The sequence below is a fragment of the Moschus berezovskii genome, chromosome 10 (genome assembly GCF_049115385.1).
Source record: "Moschus berezovskii isolate FMDL1 chromosome 10, NW_MosBer_1.0, whole genome shotgun sequence".
NCBI lineage: Eukaryota > Metazoa > Chordata > Mammalia > Artiodactyla > Moschidae > Moschus > Moschus berezovskii.
In genome coordinates, this window is record NC_142469.1 from 45,563,205 (window position 1) to 45,589,030 (window position 25,826).

A 25,826-nucleotide genomic window follows, 5' to 3' on the forward strand; every position below is an offset into this window, starting at 1 on the left:
TATCAGTGAACAAAGCCTGTGCTTGGATATCATCAGCTAGAGTCACTTCTACCATACTTTAGTAGTCACTGGTCACAAGTCCATCAATATTCAAGGGCAGGATCACAGAGCAGGATACATAATTGTGGGGCTGAGTACAAAGGGAAAGTGTAGGGTCGCTTGTTCAAAACATATTAAGAAATTCAAATCAGCAACAGTAGAGCATGAAACCAAATGTTGAGCCCTTCTAAGTGTGGGGCCTGGTGTGACTGTGCAGGTTGCCCACCCCAAGAAGTCATCCCTGGGGAGGGAACATCAACTTCATCTATTGGTGGGAGGAAGGTCAAGGCCATATTGTAGAAAAGCATGTGAGATGGGATTTAATGGTGAGACCATCTTTGGAAAATAAAATCTGCCACAGTGTCTATGACTCACCTTCAATTAATGTGAGGTGGGTCACATTTTTACCACCCAACACTGGAGTTAGCTGTTAGTTATGGAGGAAGACAAACCTAGACAGTGTATTAAAAAGCAGAAACATCACTTTGCCAACAAAGGTCCATATAGTCAAAGCTATGGTTTTTCCAGGAGTCATGTATGGATGTGAGAGTTGGACCATAAAGGAGGCTGAGCGATGAAGAATGGATACTTTTGAACTCTGGTGCTGAAGAAGACTCTTGAGAGTCCCTTGGACTATAAGAAGAGTGATTTCCTAAAAGAAATAAGTCCTGAATATTCATTGGAAGGACTGATGCTGAAGCTGAAACTCTAATACTTTGGCCACCTGATGTGAAGAACTGACTCACTGGAAAAGACCCTGATGCTGGGAAAGATTGAGGGCAGGAGGGAAAGGGGACGACAGAGGATGAGATGGTTGGATGGCATCCCCGACTCAATAGACAAGTCTGAGCCAGCTCTGGGAGATGGTGAAGGACAGGGAAGCCTGGCGTGCTGTAGTCCATGGGGTCGCAAAGGGTCAGACATGACTTAGTGATTGAACAACAACAACAACAATGGAGGAGGAACTGCTGGTTTTCTCCAGCAGCTGGCCTGCATCAGCAATAACAGGGATGGATTTTAAAACTCTATTGAAGAGATACTGGTTGCCTCTAAATAGTACATCAAAAGTACATGTTTTATATCTGTTATGGACTGAATTATTTCCCTACCAAAATTCACAAATTGAAGTGCGCACCCTCAATATGACTGTGTTTGGTGACAGAGCCTTTAAGGAGGTAATTAAGGTTAAGCAGAGACGTTACTTTGCCAACAAAGGTCCGTCTAGTCAAGGCTATGGTTTTTCCCGTGGTCATGTATGGATGTGAGAGTTGGACTGTGAAGAAAGCTGATCACCGAAGAATTGACGCTTTTGAACTGTGGTGTTGGAGAAGACTCTTGAGAGTCCCTTGGACTGCAAGGAGATCCAATGAGTCCATCCTAAAGGAGATCAGTCCTGGGTGTTCATTGGAAGGACTGATGCTGAAGCTGAAGCTCCAATACTTTGGCCACCTCATGTGACGAGTTGACTCTTTGGTAAAACCCTGATGCTGGGAGGGACTGGGGGCAGGAGGAGAAGGGGACGACAGAGAATGAGATGGCTGGATGGCATCACCGACTCTGTGGACATGAGTTTGAGTGAACTCCGGGAGTTGGTGATGGACAGGGAGGCCTGGTGTGCTGTGATTCATGGGGTCGCAAAGAGTTGGACACGACTGAGCGACTGAACTGGACTGAACTGAACTGAACTGAAGTTGTTAGAGTGGGCTGGTGTTCTTGTAAGAAGTGGAAGAGATACCAGGGTGCTCCTGACACAGAGGAGAGGACCATGTCCTCATTGTCCATGTGAGGACAGTGAGGAAGCAGCCATCAGCAAGCGATGGAGAGAGGCTTCCGGAGATATCAAATCTGTTTACACTTTGATCCTGGACTTTCAGCCTCCAGAACTGTGAGAAAACAAATTTCTGATGTTAAGCCACGCAGTTTGTGGTATTTTGTTATAGTAGCCCTTGTGGAGATGGAAATGGCAACCCACTCCAGTATTCTTGCCTGGAGAATCCCAGGGACAGAGGAGCCTGGTGGGCTGCCGTCTGTGGGGTCGCACAGAGTCGGACACGACTGATGTGACTTAGCAGCAGCAGCAGCCCTCATAGACTGATATAATATCTAGGACTTATACATATACTTGTTCTTTTCAGAATGTTCTTTATTAGTCATCCTTAATCCATTGGATATCCCAGATTCTCTGTCAGCTTCCAAAGAAAGACAGATCTAATAGAAAATGCCATGTTTTAATTAACCTGCCTTTTTTGGGGAGAGGAGGGGCCACACTGAGCGGCTTGTAGGATCCTAATTCCCGAATCAGGGATTGAACTCAGGCCTTCGGCAGTGAAAGCATGGAGTCCTAACCATTGGATTGCCAGGGAATTCCCTAATGTCCTTTCCTTAATAATATTCTGATGAATAAATTCTTTATTATTCGGTTTTCTTGGAGTATTGCTTGTGTCCAGTTAAGGCTCACATCTATGGTAATACTGTAGTTCATTCATGGATTTGTATATAAAATATTTTTTTCAATGATTGAGGTCAAGTCTATGCAGACATGGCCATGAGCAATGACCATCTTACTCTTGATGTGTATGCCACTCCTCCTCTCAAAAGGGGCATCTGTTTCATCTCCCCTTGAATCTGAGCTAGCCTTGTGGTTTGCTTTGGCCAATAGAATGCAGCAGAAATGATGCTAGAGATTTCCAAACCCAGGCCTTTAAAGATGTTGCAGCTTCCACTTTTGCCCTCTCACTAGTCTACAGGCATGTAACAAAATCTTCCTACCTGCTGGAGGGCCCTCTTGGAGGGAAAAAGACTCAGGTGGGGAGTGTAGGCATGAGGAAGTTGACTACTTGAAGGAATTCTAGAGGAGGGAAGAGAATGAGTTAAGGAACAGGAAGGTATCAAAGACAAGCTGCACCTGCTGGGCCTCATTGTGTGGCTGAGAAGGACCCAGGGACTGAAGCATAGGGGTTTTATGATGGTGGTTTTAATTGGCTTTGGAGGCTTATTGATCTGCTTTGGGTTTGACACTTAGCAAGATTGGAACTTTCGGTGTTGGCTGGGGTAGGGACAGACAGGATAACACCCACAATTCCCTCAGACAGTTGCTGGCGCTTAGATCTGTGGTCACTTTCCCTAGACACTGGCCCCGGGAGATGGGCTCCTGAACACACACTACCTTGCCAAAGCTCTATAGCAGTAGCAGCGCCCCCCCGCCATGCCCCCCACCCCCTTCCACATGCATATGCTGAGGTCACAACTCCCAGTTCCTCAGAATGTGATCTTAACTGGAAACAGGGTCAGGTAAAGACAGACGATAACTAGTTTAAGTGAAATCATAATGGTGTAGGATGGGTCCCTAATCCAGTATGATTGGTGTCCTTATAAAGGGGAAATTTGGACTACAGAAACAGGAATAACATTGTGTAAGATGAAGACAGATCAGAGACTTGCAGACGCCAAGGAATGACAAAGATTTCCAGCAAACCACCAGAAGCTATGAGAGGGACATGAAACAAAGCATCCTCTATAGCTCTCAGGGGAACCAACATTGTTGGCCACCTTGATTTTGGCCGTCTAGCCTACAGTAAATTTCTGTTGTTGAAGTCACACAGTCTGTGGCACTTTGTAATAGTAGATCTAGCAAGCTAATAGTGATGCCAGTGAACTTTACCACCAACCCCCCTTTCCTTGCAGCTTTGCAGTTCTGGGTGGATGAACACGGGATAAACGTGTGCCCATGAAGAGGCAGCTGTCAGAAAGCCTCACATCTTAATCCAGTTAAAATTAAAATTCTTATTTCCTCAAAAAGTTCTATTAAAGGTGATTTATTATATATTTCAGGCACAAAGAAAAGGAGGTAACTTTGATGGGACCTCTGAAGTCGTGCTAAGTAGGTTGCTTCATCTACTTTCTTTGAGAATATGTCTTTGCTTATTCCAGAGTTTACAGAGAGCTAACATTTAGTTGTTTATTTCAAGAAAACTGATTTAACCTAACTGTATTAGGATTGGCACTTGATTATTCCGATATAATAATTTGCATGATTTTTAGTGCCATAATTGTTGAAAGCTGATATTAAAATGTTAAAAGTGGCATATCTTATTCAGAGATGTTTAGCACCTTATAATAACAATAATATTGGGTGCATTATGCAGTAATAATGGAAATTACACTTGCAAAATTGTTGTGGTAATGGAACATTCTAAAAGGCAAGAAACAGAAAAAGCACCCTGGAAGAGAAGATCATGTTTTATTCACGGCTTTTTGGCTATCTGTGCTCTGAGGCTGGAAGATAGGAATGAGCTGTGTCCTCCTCGGTGCTGTGTTCCCTGTGGGCTGCATGATTGAGATCAACCTATATCATTCTGATTGAAGTGGAGAATTCTGTCACTGAATTCAGAAGGGGGCGGGGGAGTGTGGTCATATTTGAAATACTTTTTGTAAATGAAAATTGAATTTCTAAAGAAAGCATATATTTGCTATGACTTAACCTAATTATTTTTTCCCAGTTGCTTATAACTTTTGTTTAATAGCTTATTTTAAAAATATGTTTGGAAAGAATATGTTAGGTATGTTGATAGCTTATTTAAAAAATATGTTTGGAAAAACTATGTTAGGCGTTCAGTTCAGTTCAGTTCAGTCGCTCAGTCGTATCCGACTCTCCTCGATCCCATGAATCACAGCACGCCAGGCCTCCCTGTCTATCACCATCTCCCGGAGTTCACTCAAACTCATGTCCACAGAGTCAGTGATGCCATCCAGCCATCTCATTCTCTTTCGTCCCCTTCTCCTTCTGCCCCCAACCTTTCCTAGCATCAGAGTCGTTTCCAGTGAGTCAACTCGTCGCATGAGGTGGCCAAAGTATTGGAGTTTCAGCTTTAGCGTCAGTCCTTCCAATGAACACCCAGGATTGATCTCCTTTAGAATGGACTGATTGGATCTCCTTGCAGTCCAAGGGACTCTCAAGAGTCCTCTCCAACACCACAGTTCAAAAGCATCAATTCTTTGGCGATCAGATTTCTTCACAGTCCAACTCTCACATCCATACATGACCACGGCCCTATAATTCACCAGTATAGTTTTTAGGTCAATTTTAGGCTGATTAACTTTATCCTGCCCCTTTAATACTTTGATTTATAGATCACATTCAATATATTCAAACTCAGAGAAAGTCATGGTGAAAAATGAATCTATAAAGAAGCCTAAGAAATTCTTCACTGTTTGAATTGACACAACAGATGTTGGCTTTGAGTTTTGGATATTTTCTGTATAAATTAGAAATTTTTGTGAAGTTTTGATTTAATATTTCTTTCAGCAGCTTAATTATCCTCGTTCAAGAATATTCTGCTTAAGCCTTCAAAGATTAAACAAAGCCAAGGATGCACCAGGGCAGCAGAAATGAAAAAAGAATGAATTAGCTCTGTTGTAGCCAAGTCATGAGAATTATTTCAGCCTTGTGTATGTTTTCATGGAATCTGCCTTTGCTCAGTTCCTTTTAGAAAAGAAGATTGTTTTTGGTTTTTTAAACTTTTTCTCTTTGATTTTAGAACCATTGAATTAAAAAAGAAAAAGCTGGTTTATGGATACCTAGCCTTTTCTATGGAGAAGGCGATGGCACCCCACTCCAGTACTCTTGCCTGGAAAATCCCATGGGCGGAGGAGCCTAGTAGGCTGCAGTCCACGGGGTTGCTAAGAATTGGACATGACTGAGCGACTTCACTTTCACTTTTCACTTTCATGCACTGGAGAAGGAAATGGCAACCCACTCCAGTGTTCTTGCCTGGAGAATCCCAGGGACGGGGGAGCCTGGTGGGCTGCCATCTATGGGTCGCACAGAGTCAGACACGACTGAAGCGACTTAGCAACAGCAGCAGCAGCAGCCTTTTCTAAGACCTCTTGATAGTCTTGGGGTTGTTACTGTCACTGTTTCCCTGGTGGATCAGGAGGTACTGTTTAAGGCAAGAGAGTTAAAGCCTTTCCTGACGGGTCTCAGGATGCTGGGCAAAGATCATTTTCTTAGAGCAATTGTATCTAAACTCCATGTTAACTTCTCCAGTCAACTGTGAAATCACATAAGGAATTTTACCACTGGCAGCCGCATGTCTCAGCTGCAAATGAGAAACTTGTCATATAGACATGCACTGAGAGAAAGGAGAGGCTGGGGCAGGATTGGTCTTTGTTCTTGTCTATCCTCCTGAAAAGTCACTTTCATGAGCAGGACTTTGGTGACTTTAGTTGGCAGCTTCCTGAAGAGCTGTTTAGGGTTTTGTTGTCACCTCTTGGAACTATAGGCTTTGTTCTATTGAAGTGATTCCCTCCATCTTAATTATTCCAGTTTGTGTCTGAATTTGCCAACTTTCTTCTGTGTGGTCAAATTATCCCCTTTACTCCCCCTTCCCCCATTTCTTGGCAACAGAAAAGTCCTTTTTACCAAATCCTTGCTTACCTAGAGGGCTGTTTTGCTGAGATAATGTATGTGGGAAAGTGATTCTTTAAGCTGGAAAGTGCTCTGCTTTCCAATGTAAAATGGTGATGCTGATAACAATACTTGGATTCAGTGACCCTTACTCCCTCTCCAATAGCACCTTATTTTCCAAACCAAAAGCCTTTTAGGAACTCAGATTTACCATTTTTCCTTTTGTGGTTTATGGGAATTCAATATCATGTCATGATTAAGAACATGGGCCACATAAACAGCCTCAATTCATGTTTCACTAGTCTCTCCAACTGTGTGACCAAGGATGGGTTACTCTCTGAGTCTGATTTCCTCAAATTTAAATAGGGACACACCCTTGCAGAATTGTTGAGAGGAGTAAATGAATATTGCAAGGTGAAGCACTTAGCATAGTGCCAGGATAGAAGCATTTGGTAAGTAATTAGCTTTCATTGCTTTCTGGAGGTGTCTGGTATTCTGTTATTCTCATGGATTTTGTGCAAAGCCAGCAGAAAGGAGATCCTTCTCATAATGTAATGGCAAACTCTCTCCCATCCTACTTTTCATCCTGTATTCCATCTCACCTGTAATGTGAACTTGTGTTCATTAAATGAACAGAGAATAGTTTTATTAATTTTATCTCAGAATGCTATACTGGCATATACTTTTTAAAAAAGTCATGAAATACTGTTAATATTTTTTTTTCAAGTCTAGTATTCAAAGAGCCGAGAACTCTTCCCCTGGCTTCCAATCCTGATGAAATTGGTGGGGGAAAAGGAGTTGTCAATGTTTTTGAGGTGGTTCCTGTAGGCAGTGACCCTCTGCCAGTCCTTCCATACAGGCCACCATTCTGCCAGTACTGAGTTCCCCTAAGCAGCATATTGGTTGCTGGGGAGAAACTGTGGACATGGAGATATACATGCTCCAGCATTTCCTTCTTGGACATCCATGCCCATTGGGCAGAGAGTAAGAGGGTCCTTCATGATTTCTGGCTGGTATTTCATTATTTGTGTGTCGAGTGAGGTTAGAAAATCATGTCATAAGTGGCCATTTGAAAAAGAATTCTAATGCTAAAATTTGAAAATTTATGCTCTTTTGGGAAGCAGCTATATAGTGATGCTCCTGATAGCAATGGTATTTTTAAACAATGTTTACCTGACCTGCCTCTTGAGAAACCTATATGCTGGTCAGGAAGCAACAGTTAGAACTGTACATGGAACAACAGACTGGTTCCAAATAGGAAAAGGAGTACGTCAAGGCTGTATATTGTCACCCTGCTTATTTAACTTATATGCAGAGTACATCATGAGAAACACTGGGCTGGAAGAAGCACAAGCTGGAATCAAGATTGCTGGGAGAAATATCAATAATCTCAGATATGCAGATGACACCACCTTTATGGCAGAAAGTGAAGAGGAATTAAAAAGCCTCTTGAGGAAAGTGAAAGAGGAGAGTGAAAAAGTTGGCTTAAAGCTCAACATTCAGAAAACTAAGATCATGGCATCTGGTCCCATCACTTCATGGGAAATAGATGGGGAAACAGTGGAAACAGTGTCAGACTTTATTTTGGGGGGCTCCAAAATAACTGCTTGCAGCCATTAAATTAAAAGACTCTTACTCCTTGGAAGGAAAGTTATGACCAACCTAGATAGCATATTAAAAAGCAGAGATATTACTTTGCCAACAAAGGTCCGTCTAGTCAAGGCTATGGTTTTTCCAGTGGTCATGTATGGATGTGAGAGTTGCACTGTGAAGAAAGCTGATCGCCAAAGAATTGATGCTTTTGAACTGTGGTGTTGGAGAATACCAACCAGTATTGGTCCAGTCCATTCTAAAGGAGATCAGTCTTGGGTGTTCATTGGAAGGACTGATGCTGAAGCTGAAACTCCAATACTTTGGCCAACTCATGCGAAGAATTGACTCATTTGAAAAGACCCTGATGCTGGAAGGTATTGGGGGCAGGAGGAGAAGGGGACGACAGAGAATGAGATGGCTGGATGGCATCACTGACTCAATGGACATGAGTTTGAGCGAACTCCGGGAGTTGGTGATGGACAGGGAGGCCTGGCGTGCTATGATTCATGGGGTCGCAAAGGGTCGGACACGACTGAGCGACTGAATTGACTGATTGACTGACTGATAATCTCATTTCATCATTTTGTTACAGATTGATGTTCTCAAAGCAGATCTGGAAAGCGCAGAATGGAAAGTTTTGGAAAATCTTATTCTGGAAGATGTCCTCGAACAAATTGGACAGCTCATCTTTGAGATCCATCTCCACTGGCCCGGGTTTGAGGTCAGTGGCAGTGACAGCAGTGTTGTGCGGTTCTGGTACAGCCTCCTCAAAGAGTTAGAACTACAGGATTTCAGACTTTTTCACAGTTACAAAGATTTATCTAAACCTCAGCTTTTCCTGAAAAAAGATATTTTCAATGCGAGTAGCTGTTATACTCTGGGTTGGGTGAATACAAGATGGAAATAGGACACAGGATCTCATCAAGAACTCAAGGAAATATTTGCAGCAGGGAACATGTCCATGATTCTAGTCATTGGTTTGCTTGTCTAGTCTCCCACTAGCCTGTGACTTGCTGGAGGCAGAGGTTGTGTTATTACCTTTGTAGTACATGTATCTTGGCACATGGTAGGGGAGCAGTTAATACATGTTGAGGGGACAGACATAGGAGTCAACCTCCATCTGCCCAAACCCAGGCTCTTTTGCCTGTTTGCCTCCAACTGAGTGGAAATGCTTGCCTTTCCTCACCTCAACTTGGAAGATAATCCCCCATTTATCTCAGTTTTCCCTAAAATTAATTATGTATCGATAAACCATGAGTTCGCCACCGTGAAAAAGAAATTATATAACATTTCTATTTTTACTGGGTTGATGAGATCCATAAATATGTAGCCTGCTGTTTAAAATAAGGCCTTTCATTTGCTATTCACTCACCTCTTTCAAGGATTTTCTTGTTCACTGTGTCAATAACATTCTTTACAGCCTTGTATATTTCAATCATTCCTCCTCAACCTTTGCTGAGGCCATGCTGTGACTTTATAAGAACCACTGATTCTAGTTTCTGGGAATGCAGACACACCAAATTCTATAACTGAGTAAGAAAGACTAGACTATCATGTTCTTCAACCCAGGATTCTTTTTATGTTCAGCCTAAATCCCCTCTGTCCCCATGAAACTAAATACAAAACAGTGTCTTCAAACCTGATTTCTCAACTACGGACTTGCCTATGGTGTCATTTTTTTTTTTAAATACATTATCTCCAAGATTAAATGAGATTTTCCTTTCTGTGAATTGGCATTCATTGTGAGCCTGTGGCCTGAGGGCCAGATTCTCTCTTTTTCCTGGGACAGATACAGTGTGGTAATACCAAACACACTGTATATATTTTATATATTTTAAAAAATTAAGCAGAGAATGCATATTCTCAATAGTTTGAATGATCTCCATCTTTTCTGTCTACAAGAATTAGACATTTACTTCTATAAATGATTTTCAAAAACCCTATTTCAAATAAATTCATTAAATAGTGTAAAAATAAATCAAATTATTACCTTTGATATAGTAAATACATCTTCTGGCATTTTCTATATCCCAAGAGAACATACACTGTTTAAGAAATTTTGGGAGAGCATAGAGTACTGATTACTACTAGACCTTAATTTCTTATCCCCATTGTTTTACCTCCTTCCACTCTAAACATTCCCTGGGCTGGCTTTTTTGCTTTTTGCAGTGGTTTGAAAATATCATTCCTCAGGTGAGAAGCCAAATATAATAGAGTTATATCATCTTATTAACTTGACTTCAAAAGGGAATAAGACTTTCTGAATTAGTAGTGATGATTTTTTTTTTAATATAAATGAGGTTTTTTAAATTAAAACTTACAGGACACTAATAAAAGTCATTGATGTGAGAGGACCAGCTTGAATAAGTTAGCAGTTTAGTTGCTTTCAATGTCCCGAGGTATTTCAAAAGTACAAAAAGTCCATAAAACTCTAAAGTGGTTTATCTTGTTAGTTTGCATCGTATAGCCTCCAAAACAAAGTTAACTTTAGTCTTAATCCTGTTTGGATTATATCATAGATTACCTTTCATTTTTAATAAAAATTTTATACATTAAACACAGTAGATCTTTTTTATTTAAATATTTTAACCCTTCTTATACACCAAGGTATGAGGTATACTGCTTCCCTGGTGGCTCAGCTGGTAAAGAAATCTGCCTGCAATGCAGGGGAAGCAGGTTTGATACCTGGATCGGGAAGATTCCCTGGAAAAGGGAATGGCTACCCACTCCAGTATTCTTGTCTGGAGAATTCTATGGACAGAGGAACCTGGCAGGCTACTGACCATGGGGTCATGAAGAGTCAGACCTGACTGAAACAACTAAGCACATGAAGTAGACACGACTGAGCGACTTCACTTTCACTTTTCACTTTTATGCATTGGAGAAGGAAATGGCAACCCACTCCAGTGTTCTTGCCTGGAGAATCCCAGGGATGGCAGAGCCTGGTCAGCTGCCATCTATGGGGTCGCACAGAGTCGGACACGACTGAAGCGACTTAGCAGCAGCAGCAGCAGCATGATTAGGTTTTAGATGTATTCATACTCATACCAAGGTTCCTAATTCATGGTCTTGAAAATTAAGAACATTACTGAAAGCTCCCTTTAACAGCTTAAGTTACCACTTATTCCAGATTGGTGGTACAGAACATCGACTTCATCACACTATATCTATCTGAAACAAGAATGGATGTACAGTTGAGAAAAAAAGACAAACTCAAATCACAAACACACCCACCCCACCCACCTACTTAGGCAGCCTGTTCAATAGTTATTTGTTCTTATTTTATGCTTTTCTTCATTTCCTTCATAGATAGTTTGAAATTTGTGATGAATATTCTGACTGTTGCTATGGTTTCCCTGCCTCTAGAATTATTATGCTTATTGTGTGGGCCAGGGTTTTTTAACCTGAGTGTTATTTCCATTTGGGTTGGATAATTCTTTGTTGAGGGAGGGAAGGAGGGTCATTCTGTGCATTGTAGGATGTTGGGCAGCATCCCTGGCCCTCACCCTGGAGGCCAGGGCCACCACAAAAACAAGACAAACAAAAGGCAAAAAACAAACAAGCAGAATCGAGAGCTGCTATTTACTGAGAACTTACTATGTGGGCTTCACTGGTGACTCAGAGGTTAAAGCATCTGCCTGCAAAGCGGGAGAACCTGGGTTCGATCCCTGGGTTGGGAAGATTCCCCTGGAGAAGGAAATGGCAACCCACTCCAGTATTCTTGCCTGGAGAATCCCATGGACAGAGGAGCCTGGTGGGCTACAGTCCCACGGGGTCTCAAAGAGTCAGACACAACTGAGTGGGATTACATATTACAATGGTGGAGCAGGAGTTCGCATCTCAGCCTGTCAGATCCCAAAGCCCATGTAGATCCCTCCACAGGGCTGCTTCAATAGCATTTGACAAATGCAAGGACACATTTTTGCCTCCCGCTTAGTAAATGGGAAGAAAAGTCTACTCATATACCAGGACCAGACCTGCAGATCTGTTAGAGTGGGGATCATTTTTGTAGCAGGCAGGTTTAAACAATCTACTCAATTAAAATGTGTCCACCAAATGGAAGCTTACTGAAAAAATATGGGGTCCCAAAAGCTTCTCTGACAATATATTCAAGTTGCCAAAAAGATCTTGCAAGGCTTGGAAGTCACTCTTGGCCCAGGCTGGTCCCACATGGCTTCTGGATTTTAAGAAGGGCCCAGTCACATGGAAGTATAGCTTGCATGTCCTTTGTTTCAAATTTGCCTTTGACTTTCAGATATATGAACTCAGATGTGAATATCTGTGACACACATCTCTTAATTAACTCCTACCAGAGTTAATAAATGAACCTGAAAATACAAATTTAATAATACTCTTATCAAATGATTCTGTTTTAGACGAAAGACATATGAGGATGTAAGAGAGTCAGAGGTCAACCTTTAGGCACAAAGTCTATGTCACAATCTGAGATTAAAGTCAAGCAATTTTCTCGTTCTCCTTTTTCTTAGAATGATTGTATTTTATGTAGTTATAATAGGTTATCAATAAATATTTGTAACTATTTGACATGTTCAAATAAAGGGAGCCAGGAAGATATAAATAAACTTGTTAGACTAAAGGTCCACTAGTCTTTGCATCAGGCTAGAACAAAAGCAAATTTATGAATTTACAGTGTTTAGTTCAAATCAGTTATTCATGTAAGCATTTCTGCTTTGGCTATTTTATTTATTATATAGTAAATACCATGCAAGATTTGTGTTTCCTAGATACTACATGTTTGAATTTTGTAAAGCTTGAATTAATACCAGGGAACCAGCCTCATCATCATATTTCTCCAGATGAAAAATGAAGGCCTCATTGAAACAGATACTTCTATTGCCACTTGACCATACAATGGTACCTACAAGCTCAATTATGTAATATAATTCTCTTCTTTTAGCGATGTTTATGTTTGCCTTTAAGCAATAACATAATTCTATTTTTTGTACTAGCCAATTGCTGGTTCTTTGTGAATTCAGTACATTTAATTATATGCTAAAATATGTTCCTGTTTCTCACATTTAAAGAGGTACATGAAATTGTAACCCAAAGATTTGATATATTCTTAAACTGCCTAAATTTAGAAATTATAGAAATTCTTTTATTGTATTTCTGTCCTTAAGTAAATCAAGCAAGCTAAATATTGTTACTCTTTATGTTAAGCATGATACAGGGAAATATGAGTTCTCAACAAATACCTGTTAAAACTAATGCTGTGTTAAACTAGCAGCTTCATATTCTCATAAAATATTTTAAGTTTTTCTTAGTGATTGGTTTTGTGAAATAAGATTGTCTGAAATAGAAAGGGATTTTTTTTCCTGCTAAATTTAAATTCTAATCTAGACTATTTTAATAGAAAAGCTTAGTTCTTGCTTGGAGAATCCCCAGGACGGGGGAGCCTGGTGGGCTGCCCGTCTATGGGGTCTCACAGAGTCGGACACAACTGACGTGACTTCACTTTCACTTTCCTGCATTGGAGGAGGAAATGGCAACCCACTCCAGTGTTCTTGCCTGGAGAATCCCGGGGACGGGGGAGCCTGGTGGGCTGCACGTCTATGGGGTCACACAGAGTTGGACACGACTGATGTGACTTAGCAGCAGTATGTATATGACAAATACGCAATTAATATGTATCAAGGAGCTAGGTTGGTCAATGACCCCCTTGTGGGTTCTCTTCCACTGCAGCTCCTCCCACAAGACCCTTAGACTGCCCCAAGATCAAGCAATTAATGCACAACACAATAGGCAGTCTCCAGGACCTCACCCCCTCCCTGTATTTAGCTTCTATTCTGCTTTATGTCCTACATTTCTGGTCATTAGATATTCTGACATCACCCCTAGGTAGGTATATGTCATATAATATCCAAAAATCTAAGTGAGTTCTATAACATTAGTGAGAAACCACAATTTTTTATCAATAAAAATAAGCTATCTGTATAAGAAATCAAACATTGTTTCTTCAGACCCGCCTTATTGAAGGCCCCCAGTTATGTTTCCCTACAATGTCTTCTGGGCTTCCCTGGTGGCTCAGCAGTAAAGAAGCTGCCTACAATGCAAGAGACCGCCTGCAGTGCAGGAGACGTGGGTTCAAACCTTGGGTCAGGAAGATCAGGAGAAGGAACTGTATTCTTGCCTGGGAAATCCCATGGACAGAGGAGCTCGGCGGGCTACAGTCCATTGGGTCTCAAGAGTTGGACACGACTTAGCAACTAAACCACTAGCACCACCACCGTGTCTTCTGTTCTCCCCAGCTTCACACTCCTTTTACTTTCATGGGTCTACTTATGTGATGACTTTCCCTCCATGAGGGTAAGAGCCATGTCTGTATCCCCAGTGAATACCATGGGACCTGCTAGGTCAAATGTGCTTCATAAATATTGTTGAATATGAATATAAAGAAAGCTATTTCACCTAGGATTTTTCAGTGAAATTATTTCATCATTATCTGTCCTTGACTTTTTTTCTGATATTAAAAGTATCTTTGGAATTTAGATGAATCAGTATCTCTCATTTTGGTTAATTTAAGACACAAGTCCTTTTCTTGACATGGTTGTTTATTACACTACTTGCAGTAGTCCGCATTCCTGATTAAAGATGCTAACCTGAAGATCTTTCTTGACCTTGGGGACTAGAGAGCTATATAATTGAATCAAATAAATACAGTAATAATTAAAGGCTCCATTATTGTTAGAAGTTATCCTAGGATACTAAACCTGTCTTCCTTTCTCATTCCTCATTGTCTTTTTAAAAAACAAAAAACAATTCCCAGATAACAACTTTTTAGTCAGTGTATTAGATCACAACTCACAGGACCATGGAGAATAATTTTCAGTTTATGAGAGAAAGAAGGTATGATGATATGAGGCTACTTCTGTCAAGGACAGGGGCTGACATTCCTATAAAAGTGATTAAAACCACAGTGGTTTTTTAGGACAAAAAATATTAAGGTAGTTTTTCAAAGAGTAAAAAGGACAGAGAGCATATGTTCTCCAGCCTATTTGACTGAAGTCAGAAAAGTCCTTCCCAGCACAGTTACCATTTGGTCTAACTCTAGTGGAAGAGGCTGTTAGAATGTCTTTAGTTACAGGTTGTTTTACCAAAGGATGAAATAAACGTCTATTAACTACCTCAGAGAAAGCAAGCTGGAAGCCACAAAAATCATGACACAAATATGACAATTTTAAAATACACAATTAAGTGGCAGTATGTAGAGGAGACAGGATACCAGGATGAAGGGAGAGATTCTGACACTGCTGCTAACTAGCTGTGTGATACCAAGCGATTCATCACCCTTATTGGCCTGTTTTCTTATTTTAGGTTGGAATATTTGATTTTTAAGGTTTCTTTTAGTCTAAGAATCTTATTATTCTAAGATTTTTGTGTTTAGAGAAGGCTTAGACAGTGGTTAGGTAATTTCTGGATTTGAGTGCTATAAAAGGGAAGTCTTAGGATAAATTCAAGAGAAACCAAATGATGTTTATTCACAAGAAAAGGCCCAGATTAAAGATGAATCCATTATGATGGCTCTCTAGTCATCAAGTGAAGTACCCTTAGGTAAAGTACCTTTTTGGGTAACACACTTAAGCTCCAAAGGTTCTAAAAACCAAAATGTTTCAGACTGCATTTGTTTATACTTGTGTTTTTAGAATGTTCTAACAAAGTGGCAATATCCACAGATACTAGATTAAGGATGTATTTTCATGGTGATCTTTCTGTATGTATATGTGTGAATATATATGTACGCATGTGTGTACACACACACACACGTTTCTGTATATGTATGAATGTCCAAGAAAGAAAAACCTTCACAGACACAAAAAGTTCAGAGGGACCGCAGAACCTGAGAGGTAGCAGGAACCGACACTGCAGTGGTCTTAAGAGTTCAGTATACCAGTGAGGGGCCAGGAACCTAGAGCTTTAGAGATAAGGCTTGTTGTTTGGCGGGACAGGATTGGAGCTGATACCTGTAGCAGTGGGACCTTTGAAGGGTGACAGTCTCAGTGGAAGAGGGTCCTAATAAAGGACCTCTATCCCCCTTCTTCCAAACACAAGGAAGTCTACCCTTCCTGTAGCTCTGTAGAAAATCAAAGTTTGTTGTAAGAATTTGAAACCTTCAGTCTGTTTAAGAAATTGAATTTATAGTCACATGGTTTAGCAATCCATAAGCTGAAAAATTTAGATAAAAAACTGGTTCTAGCAGGGGATGCCTCAGAGCAATCTTTTGCTAGGTCATTCATTTACCCACTGATCAAGTAAATATTTGATAACATGAATTTTGAGCCAAGTGCTATGATGGAATCTTCTTTCCATTGGCTCCTCTCTTCTTAGGTCCCCTTAGTATTTGCCTTGTTTATACTGTATTTCATCAGTAATTTTATGATCCATTAAGAAAGAATGCTGCCAATTAAATTATGACATATCACTGATTTTAAGATATAGCTTTATTTCAAAGATGCCAAAAATGAGAAAAACATGCATTGTTGATGAAAAATAGCATCAGTGTTCCCTAGGTCTCTTTGAGACCCAAAGTTAATACGCTGATGGACATTTTGACCTGGATGGCACTTCACACTTCCCTCTCCGTACCTGAATTCATTATGGTTCCCTAATCATCCACTACTTTCTTCTGAATTCTGTATCTCAGTAAGGGGAACCATCTCCAGGTAGTTCTCAGTCCACCTTCTGTTTCACATTCTGAGAAACAGTATTTTTCAAGTAGAGTCTGTATAATTGTTGCTGGTGTTGCAATTCTTACAGCTACCATTCAAGGGTTTGTTATTTCACTGTCCATGTTTTCTCCCAGGTAATTAATAGCTAAGAACATCAACCAGCCTCACAAGGCATCCTCAAAAATCACTCTATACTTTCATACTTAGAGAAGTGCCTGTATGATACTACTCCATGTTCCTTATCTTAAAACTGACTCCTTATTAAGGACAAAATATTCCCAGCTTGTGCTTCACTATGTAAATATTCATTAAACTTTCTACCAAAGCATCATTACTATCCTTAACTTTTAGGAAGGAAATCTGTCCTGGGTGTGACAAAAGGGTTGCAGTGAGGAAAAAGAGCCAGATGGTAATCACTTATTTCCAGTCACAATATGATCTTGAAATTTTTAATGCTGGAAAAGAACCCCACACATTTATATACGCTAAAATAGGTGCAATCAAGACTCAGTGGCACCAACTGAATAAATACAGACTATGTTAAAACTTATTCTTTGTGCTCTGAGGGCATTGTTTTGTATTTTTGTCACTTATTTAGGGATAAGACCGTTAATATACTATACTCACCTTTAAAGCATCATTTCTCCCCAGAAAAATCAAAGTGAAAGTGAAAGTCGCTCAGTCGTGTCCAACTCTTTGCGACCAAGGAGCCCATGGAATTCTCTAGGCCAGAATACTGGAGTGGGTAGCCTTTCCCTTCTCCAGGGGATCTTTCCAATCCAGGGATCAAACCCAGGTCTCCCGCATTGCAGGTGGATTCTTTACCAGCTGAGCCACCAGGAAAGCCCAAGAATACTACAATGCGTAGCCTTTTCTTTCTCCAGTGGGTCTTCCCAACCCAGGAGTTGAACCGGGGTCTCCTGCATTGCAGGTGGATTCTTTATCAACTGAGCTATCAGGGAAGCCCATAAAAATGACCCATTTAAAATCTGCAAATGGTTTAATCTGGTGTCTCAGAGTTGAGACTTAAAAGGAGACTAAGTACAAAAATTTTGATAACTTTCTACAAAAATGCTTTATTTAAAAATACCATCTTTTTTAAAAAAGAGACAACTTTTATATACAGTTCCTTAGTTTAGAAACAGTTAAAAACACAATAAAATAAACCAAGATTTAGAAGTTATGATTTGTAACATACATAATACTGGTCCTGAACTCTTAAGATAGTTCAAATGTATGATTAATTCTCTGTCCCATCACATTTCAATAATTCACATTTGTTAAAACCAGTGGTTGGGACTACAGAAAAGCTCCTGATTGAATTTCTTCCTCTTCAGGAAATGGCAGCCACCCTTCCCAGCAGATCAAGAAATAGGAATGGCAGCAGCAAGGCAGTGTATCATTTCTTTGAGTGCTGTGTCTGAAACATACCTCTACCGCTTTTATTCTCTTTTATTTTCTTAATTGAAATTTATATGTGGCTATAGCACCTGGCCATCTATACCAGGTCTTTTTAAATTTTAATGTTTAAAAATGGAAGTTTGAAGGGCATGGAGCATGAACTGCTCTTGGTAGCACAGGACTCAGAGCTAATGGTCCCAGGATATCAACACTCAACAAGATTCTGGTCTCCAAGTCAGCAGCCTGAGCAGCTATGAGCCAATCTTTTACAGCATGGCACTGAAATATTTCACACTACATTCAAACATCTGACAGATTTGTAAAAAAGAAAAGAAAAAAAAAAAGGAGAAATGGCTTGTCAAACTAAAGTGCTATTAGCTACTATATTTAAGAAGCTATCTTGATTTCACAATCTGAAGTTAAAAAAAATTTTTTTTTAAACCAATCACAGTCCCTGCTTCTCAAATTAGGAACCCTAGCCATCTTCCCAGAGTGTCAATTTTACCCAAAGATTTGGAAAGAAGTTTAACATTTTTCTAATCTTAAAAAGTTCCATTGAATATATTCATAAGCAAAAGCAGATTAGTTTTAAAGATAAAACATACAGCTTCAAAGAAATTACAAGCTGACATTTTGAACTATGTTCTAACATCCAATCTCCTATGAGGAGTATTTCAATAGTAATATCTGTGAAACAGTGACCTAGGAGACCCTGATTTCTCAAAGTGTAGCCAGGTCCTTACTGGACAGAAATACAAATACAATTCAAAGTCTTGATTCATTCTCTTGAGTTCCATTTTCAAAAATAATGTGATTCTCTGATTATATATAGTCCTGTCTGTACTGATCAAGAAGAAAGCCAAGGAAAGAACTCTGGACTGATTTTTATTTTACACTGTTTAACAATTAGAGAAATGCTGCAGTCAGAGAAGATTGCTGGCTTACAACTAAACAGACACAACCTAAGTAATAAAAATATATGGAATTCCTGAATCCAAAAGATTAGAATTGACCCATGGAAAATAATGGGAACAGTAATTGTGGGTGGTTTCTATCCTTCTTTCAAATTCACATTAAATCATATCATCCCTGTTCTTTCCTTTCTGTTGATGAGGTAATCCACTAGGGATTCCTTCTCAGCTCCAAAAAGATCCTTTTAGTACATCCTGAGGGTAAACCCAAACCGCCTGCCAGCAATAACCACTTATCAAATATAAAGTCAGTGGTCAGTCTCTGTATAAATAACATCTATAAAGAACAAAACAAAGTTGCAAATGAAATTATATGAGCCAAATTTACAAAGTTTTTTTTAAAACAATGGTTCAACTTCATAAGGCCATGTAAAAAAATCATAACCTGTAAATCAAGTTGTCATCCAACACCTTTAATAATTAAATATAGTTAAATATGATATTGGATCAAAAATGATCCTAGATAGTTTAAGGATTAATCCCATTAATCCCACAATTTAATGAGACCATCCCAACCACAAGTTATGACTTTAGATGTTTCATGAGGATGCCACACTGCACCTATACACACTTTATCGTGAGCTTTAAATCTACTGTAGAGTTTTGTGGTCTTCCAGTCCCAGATGTTTAACTTTCCATTTCCATCTCCTGAAATCACATAGCTGTAATAAGAAGAAAAATAAATTCATATAATTCAAGCACCTTAAAATGGTAAACAAGATGAAGAACAGAGAAAGAGTTTATATTTCTTACTCTAACATAAAAAAATCAATGTGACTGTATAATACTTGAATAATTGGGTATTGTATAAAGCAGGCTATAATTTAATCTCTATCAAAAAACCTCCCCATTGAGTGACCAGTCTAAGACAGAAAAATTACTTTCTTTTTTTTTTTTGGCTTACATAATATTTTTTTTATTTTTATTTTTTTTATCATGCTCATTTTATTTTATTTTTTTAATCAAATAATCCAATTTTATTTATTTATTTTTTTCAAGTTGAACAGACTAAATTTCTTTAAACAAACTTACTTATACTCCAGAGTCCTTTAAAAACTTAATAACATTTATACATTGAAGGTATTTGATTTTCTTGTAACTAGCACTTCAAATGCAACAAGCATTTGAAGCAACAAGCATTTGACCCAACAAGTAAAACTTTCTACAGTTCATAACTTTTATAAATAAAATAAATTAAATGTACAGTGAATAAGTTCTCTGAAATATTTCAATATTTCTGCAGGTTTAGTAACATCGTAAAATACATTTCAACTAAAGTTCACAAATCTAAAAACCTGTTAGGCGTTTTTAGGCATTTTAAGTTGGAAATGAAGACCAATGTTACATCGTAATATGCCAATTACAAATAGTACTTCAAATAGCAAATACTACAGTTTGTCCCAAACTTTAAAAACTATTCATGAACTCAACACTGAACTATTGATGGCTATGAGAATTGTTTCCCAGCCTTTTTGAAAATTTCTGTCTAAGACAGAAAAATTACTTTCAACTTGGAAAACTGGGAGACCCATGGGCCACAGTGAATACAGTATCACAGTCACTCTCTAAGACAGTCAGAAACAGTGTAAGGGGGTCAATTTCACACATATGTAGACCACGCAAACACATGTAGACCCATTCAACTGGGTAGACTCTACCATTATTTTTGGCTCCAAAAGCTTCTGAAGACTCATTCAGAGTTAGGAGTCTAAGTGCCAATTACCAGGCTAAACATATAAGGTTACAGGAATTTCTGAATAAGTGATACCCATATATTTTAGCTAACAACAGTGGAATGAATACAGAGTTTCACTCTTAGAAAGGCTCTAGGATTCAAAAGTCTAGTGTGACTGAGAAACATTCAGAGGTTGGATTTGAGGTTTTAGCACAGAAAAGCTGTAGTGAAGTTGTTAACTTCAACCCCATTCCTCTGGTGCTCATTAAATCACAGCAATATAGTGAGTAAAGTCCTCTCAGCCTTGCTCAGAAAAGCAGAAAGACATTGCCTATATGGACAGGGACTCATTATGTGCTTAAAGAGCACAGAACTAACAATGTAGAGAGATATACTGAAGAACTTAAAAAAAAGCACCAAATATAACTGTCTTAATTTGTTCTTGTCTTTTATCTGGCATTTAGACAATCTGAACAATTCTCATACAATTACATATATAAAAGTGATTTGTACAGTGTTGCTATTTGTATAGTAGTTTATATCATCATATATGAATATGGGAATAAATGAGAAAGTTTAAACTTACCTCATGTCTGGTGAAAAGTCTACTTGACAAGCATAACCTGCTACCATATGGCCCTTAAAAATTTTCTTCTTATTCAATCTAAATCTGTTCTGTGCTCCAAAAATTAAGATTTGGTTGTCCATTGATTGGCATGCTAGCCATTTCCCTGTAAATTCAATAAATAAGACATTTTAGAGGAAGACTGAAAATTTTAAAAAGACTTTTATTTAAGTAGGTTCAGTTATTAATATTATTTTGTTCCCAACTATTATATAATTATAGGAAAATAAATTTACCATATTGCCTGTGAAGTGTTACAGATCTGTTGAAAGTGAGAAATATTTGTATTTTATAGAGTAAGGGATTTTGCTCATAAAATCTTGTATCATTTAGCATTTTTCCTATAAAAGCTTTCTTCTGTTTAAATAAGGATATACAAAAACTCCCTGAGTCTAACATTAATAAAACAAAACAAAATTTTATTAAATGGAATGAATTTGTAATAAATATAAATAATAGAACCATGGAGAGAAAAAGACTATTTGTGTTAACTATGGAAAGAGGAAAGATGAACTCCAGGTGAGAAAACCTAGGATTATTAAATAGAACTGTACAAAGATATGATCAAAAAAATCTTTAGTAACTTTAGTAAAAATATAATTTAGTAAAACAGTTTTAGTAATTTTAGTAATGCTGTAGTAACACAATGCTTTTTAAAAAGTTTTATTGAAGTAATAGTTGATTTACAATGTAGTATTTAATTTCTGCTATATAGCAAAGTGACTGATATACATATATTCTTTTCCATTGTGGTTTATCAAAGATATTGAATATAGTTCCCTGTGCTATTCAGAGGACCTTACTGCTTATCCATTCTATATAAAATAGTTTCTATCTGCTAATCCCAAACTCCCACACCCTCCCCCCATGCCCCTTGGCAACCACAAGTGTGTTCCCTATACCTGAAAATATGTTTTTGTTTTATATATTCATTTGTGTTTTATTTTCACATATGTGTGATATCATATAGTATTAGACTCTCTCTTTCCGACCTACTCCACTTAGTATGATACTCTCCTGTTGTTATTTAGTCACTGAGTCATGTCCGACTCTTTTTGAGACTCCATGAACTGTAGCCCACTAGGCTCCTCTGTCCATGGGATTTCCCAGGCAAGAATACTGGAGTGGGTTGCCATTTCCTTCTCCAGGGGTTCTTTCTGACAGGGTCTGAATTTGCACTGAGCCACCAAGGAAGCCCATGATAATCTGTAGGTCCATCTATTCTGTGCAATAGCATTATTTCATTCTTTTTTATGGCTGAGTAGTATTCCATTGTATATATGTACCACATCTTCTTTATCCATTATCTGTCAATGGACATTTAGGCTGTTTCCATGCCTTGGGAATTGTGCAGCCATAAACACAGGGGTGCATGAATCTTTTCAAAATACAGTTTTGTCTGGGTATATGACCAGGAGTGGCACTGCTGAATCATATGGCAACTCTATTTTTAGTTTTTTGAGGAAACTTCATACTGTTTTCCATAGTGGCTGCACCAATTTACATTCCCACTAATAGTGTAAGAGTCACTTTTCCTTCATACCCTCTCTAGCATTTATTTATAGACTTTTTAATGACATCCATTCTGACTGGTGTGAGGTAGTACCCCACTGCAGTTTTTGATTTGCACTGCTCACATAGTTAGTGATGAAGAGCATCTTCTAATGTGCCTATTGGTCATCTGTATGTCTTGTTTGGAAAAATGTCTATTTAGGTCTTCTGCCTATTTTTTGATTTGGGCTACACTGCTTTTATCTACCCAGGATTCACCAAAACCACCAGAGTCTAAACTGAAGTATCTTTGCCTCCTATATATTATAGACATGATAAAGGATGACCCTAACAATGTTCACAGTCAGACTAGGTAAGCGGCCTTGTTCAAGATGGGCACAGTATTGGTGACGGATGGCTTAAAGATACACTGTATGAAATGTAGGTGCACAAATGTGACTGTATACAATATGGTGATTATCAGAACAGCACCGTGTGAGGTTGCTCTTCTCATAAAAATCATAGGACACTTGACAAATGTCCACCGATTTGCCTATGGTAGATGCTTCGCCTGGAAGAGCAAACTCGTTATTGCTCCCTCTTCCTTGCTCTGTTCTCACAGCAGCTACATGAGCTGACAGTGGCTTTGATGACCATGCTGCCCAAACACTGGGTCCTCTGCTTTAATATCCTCATGTAAAATTATATCAGTATATCTGTAGTACTTGTACTTAAAAGGTAATGAATTACTGAATAGAAAACAGTATTAAGCAGATTTATCTTTTTAATTTTTGCCTGAGAAAATCTTTTATGGTGAATTGCTAAGGTGTTCTCATATAAGGAACCAGAACAAAATTACCTATTCCCCAAAAGAAAAAGAGCTCACAGTAAATCACTAAATGAGTTGCTGAACATGATTCTGTTGGAAGAATTATTAAAAAAAAAACACCACCAAAAACCCTGATTCTCAGATGGAAATCCTTAGATGCTTGGGCAATGTTGCAAATCATTGTTTCTTTTATTTTTTACCTTTTTTTAAAAAACAAGAGAATGAGTGAGGTGACTCATACATGAAAATCAGTGATTATTTCTAATATACAAGTATGGCACTGTGACAGACTTCCCCTAGGAGGGAATGGCTAAGGCTCCTTTGAAAACAGAAATCACACAGTGTCTTAGCAGCTCATTTAAAAACACTGTATCTACTAACTCACCATTTGGAGACAAAGTCACTGCAGGCATTGAGTGCATACTGGGTTCGGCTATATACTTGAAATCCACAGGGATATCCCTAAAAATTAAAAATAACATATCAGAATAGTAACTTTTAAAAGTACTTTTAGAAGAATAATCTCTCAAACAAAAGAGATGCTCTTGAAATTATATATTTAAAGTTTCATGAAACTTCCTGGAGGAAGGAAAACCACCAAACCACATTCTATTATAAAAGCTTTTACTTATACAAATGACTTTCCATGATAATTACAAGTGTCAGTGATTTAGTTTTCTACCACTATTTGATTTTAACTTTGCCCTTTATGTTCAAAAATAATCTGTTATTATAAGTTCTTTAATAATGAACTCATCTAAAAATGTACCATGGTAGACAGAAGCAAAATGTCTGAGGGAAGCCTGCAAGGAAGTATTCTTTTACCTGCTCACCAACCATAACTGGGCACTCTGCAAGCAGGTTCAAGTGCTAAAGATCCTTCAGCAATGCAAGTAGATGGTAGGCAAAGCTGTACAGGGATCTGCAAGCAGGTCGAGCCCATCCAGAAATCTCATAATTTCTGGAAGATTAAGCACCTGGACATCTTCTATTTTCAGCTTACGTGTAAAGTATTCCAAATGTGTACAGTGTAGGAGAAAAAACATTAAACATTTTTTCTTAGGAGAATAAAAGAATAATTACAAAATAAAAAAGGATAAAATGAAAACAACAAAAATTCAAAACTAGTCACCTAAATCTAAAACCATCCAAAGTTCTGTCTTTTCATTTTTAATACTCTCCATGATAATAATAATAAAAAATTCAGTAGTTCTAAAGGATTTTGATCTTGCTGCTTTTCATGAGACATCAGAAATGTTTTTTTATAGAGTAATGTGTGGGGAATGTAATCTGATGAATAATATAGAATATAAAGCACCAATTTCAATTTCAAACCGGTTCAAGTTAAAAGACTGATTAATTAGAAAACAACAACGACAATAATAATAATAATATGCCTTTTAAGTAAGGATCTTCTGTATCAATCTATCATCCCAGAAGAATTAAACAAATAGGAAAAACTTCTGTCACAGTCTTTGTCGGAGGAAAACATTTTCTGGTATAACCTGAGGAACAGTAAGATTTATCAAATCTCAAACCTTCTATACCTCAAAATAACAGTGAGAAGTGACTTCGAAATGATCCAAATATACTGAGACGAGATTAATCTTAAAAAGATTCAACTGCTTTTCCCTTCTCATATTTATTATTAGTAGTTGATAATTTTATAACATGATTTTAAAAAATAAGAGCATTATGTAAATTAAGTTAACAATACTTCAGGTTCATTATCAATCCATGTTTTACTAAAAGTAAACAAAAAAATTTAAACAGATCCCTTATTTCAAGGACTCTTGATATAATAAGCTCTACAAGAGATTCTCTATATAAAGAATCTGAACACCTATGAACTTCATAATTACTAGTAAAAATGCTAGGTATAGTTCTATTTAATAATACTATATCCTAATTAGAAATTATAAATCAGTATAATAAGCTTGTAATATGCCACAAATAGGGCTTCCCTGGTAGCTCAGTTGGTAAAGAATCCACCTGCAATGTGGGAGACCTGGGTTCAATCCCTGGGTTCAATCCCTGGGTTGGGAAGATCCCCTGCAGGAGGGCGTGGTAACCCACTCCAGTATTCTTGCCTGGAGAATAGGTCACAAA

General features: G+C 38.3%; 2 protein-coding genes across 3 annotated transcripts in view; one reads left to right on the plus strand and one right to left on the minus strand.

The window, feature by feature from the left end:
- Positions 1–25,826, plus strand: part of METTL24 (methyltransferase like 24) — a 163,473-nt gene that overhangs the window by 109,415 nt on the left and 28,232 nt on the right. The window contains exon 5 of one of the 2 annotated variants that reach the window (XM_088840636.1): positions 8,631–8,759. In XM_088840636.1, coding sequence (XP_088696762.1) covers positions 8,631–8,759 — 129 coding nt within the window. Of the gene's footprint in view, positions 1–8,630; positions 14,279–25,826 lie in introns of those variants that run through there. The other variant, XM_055432956.2, reaches the window with a different exon arrangement.
- Positions 17,776–25,826, minus strand: part of CDC40 (cell division cycle 40) — a 49,864-nt gene continuing 41,813 nt past the window's right edge. Inside the window, exons 13-15 of the mRNA XM_055432954.2 lie at positions 24,103–24,179; positions 21,359–21,503; positions 17,776–19,759 (exon numbers count right to left, since the gene is read on the minus strand). Of these exons, the coding sequence (XP_055288929.2) occupies positions 19,582–19,759; positions 21,359–21,503; positions 24,103–24,179 (400 nt within the window). The 3' untranslated portion in view covers positions 17,776–19,581. The remainder of the gene's footprint in view (positions 19,760–21,358; positions 21,504–24,102; positions 24,180–25,826) is intronic.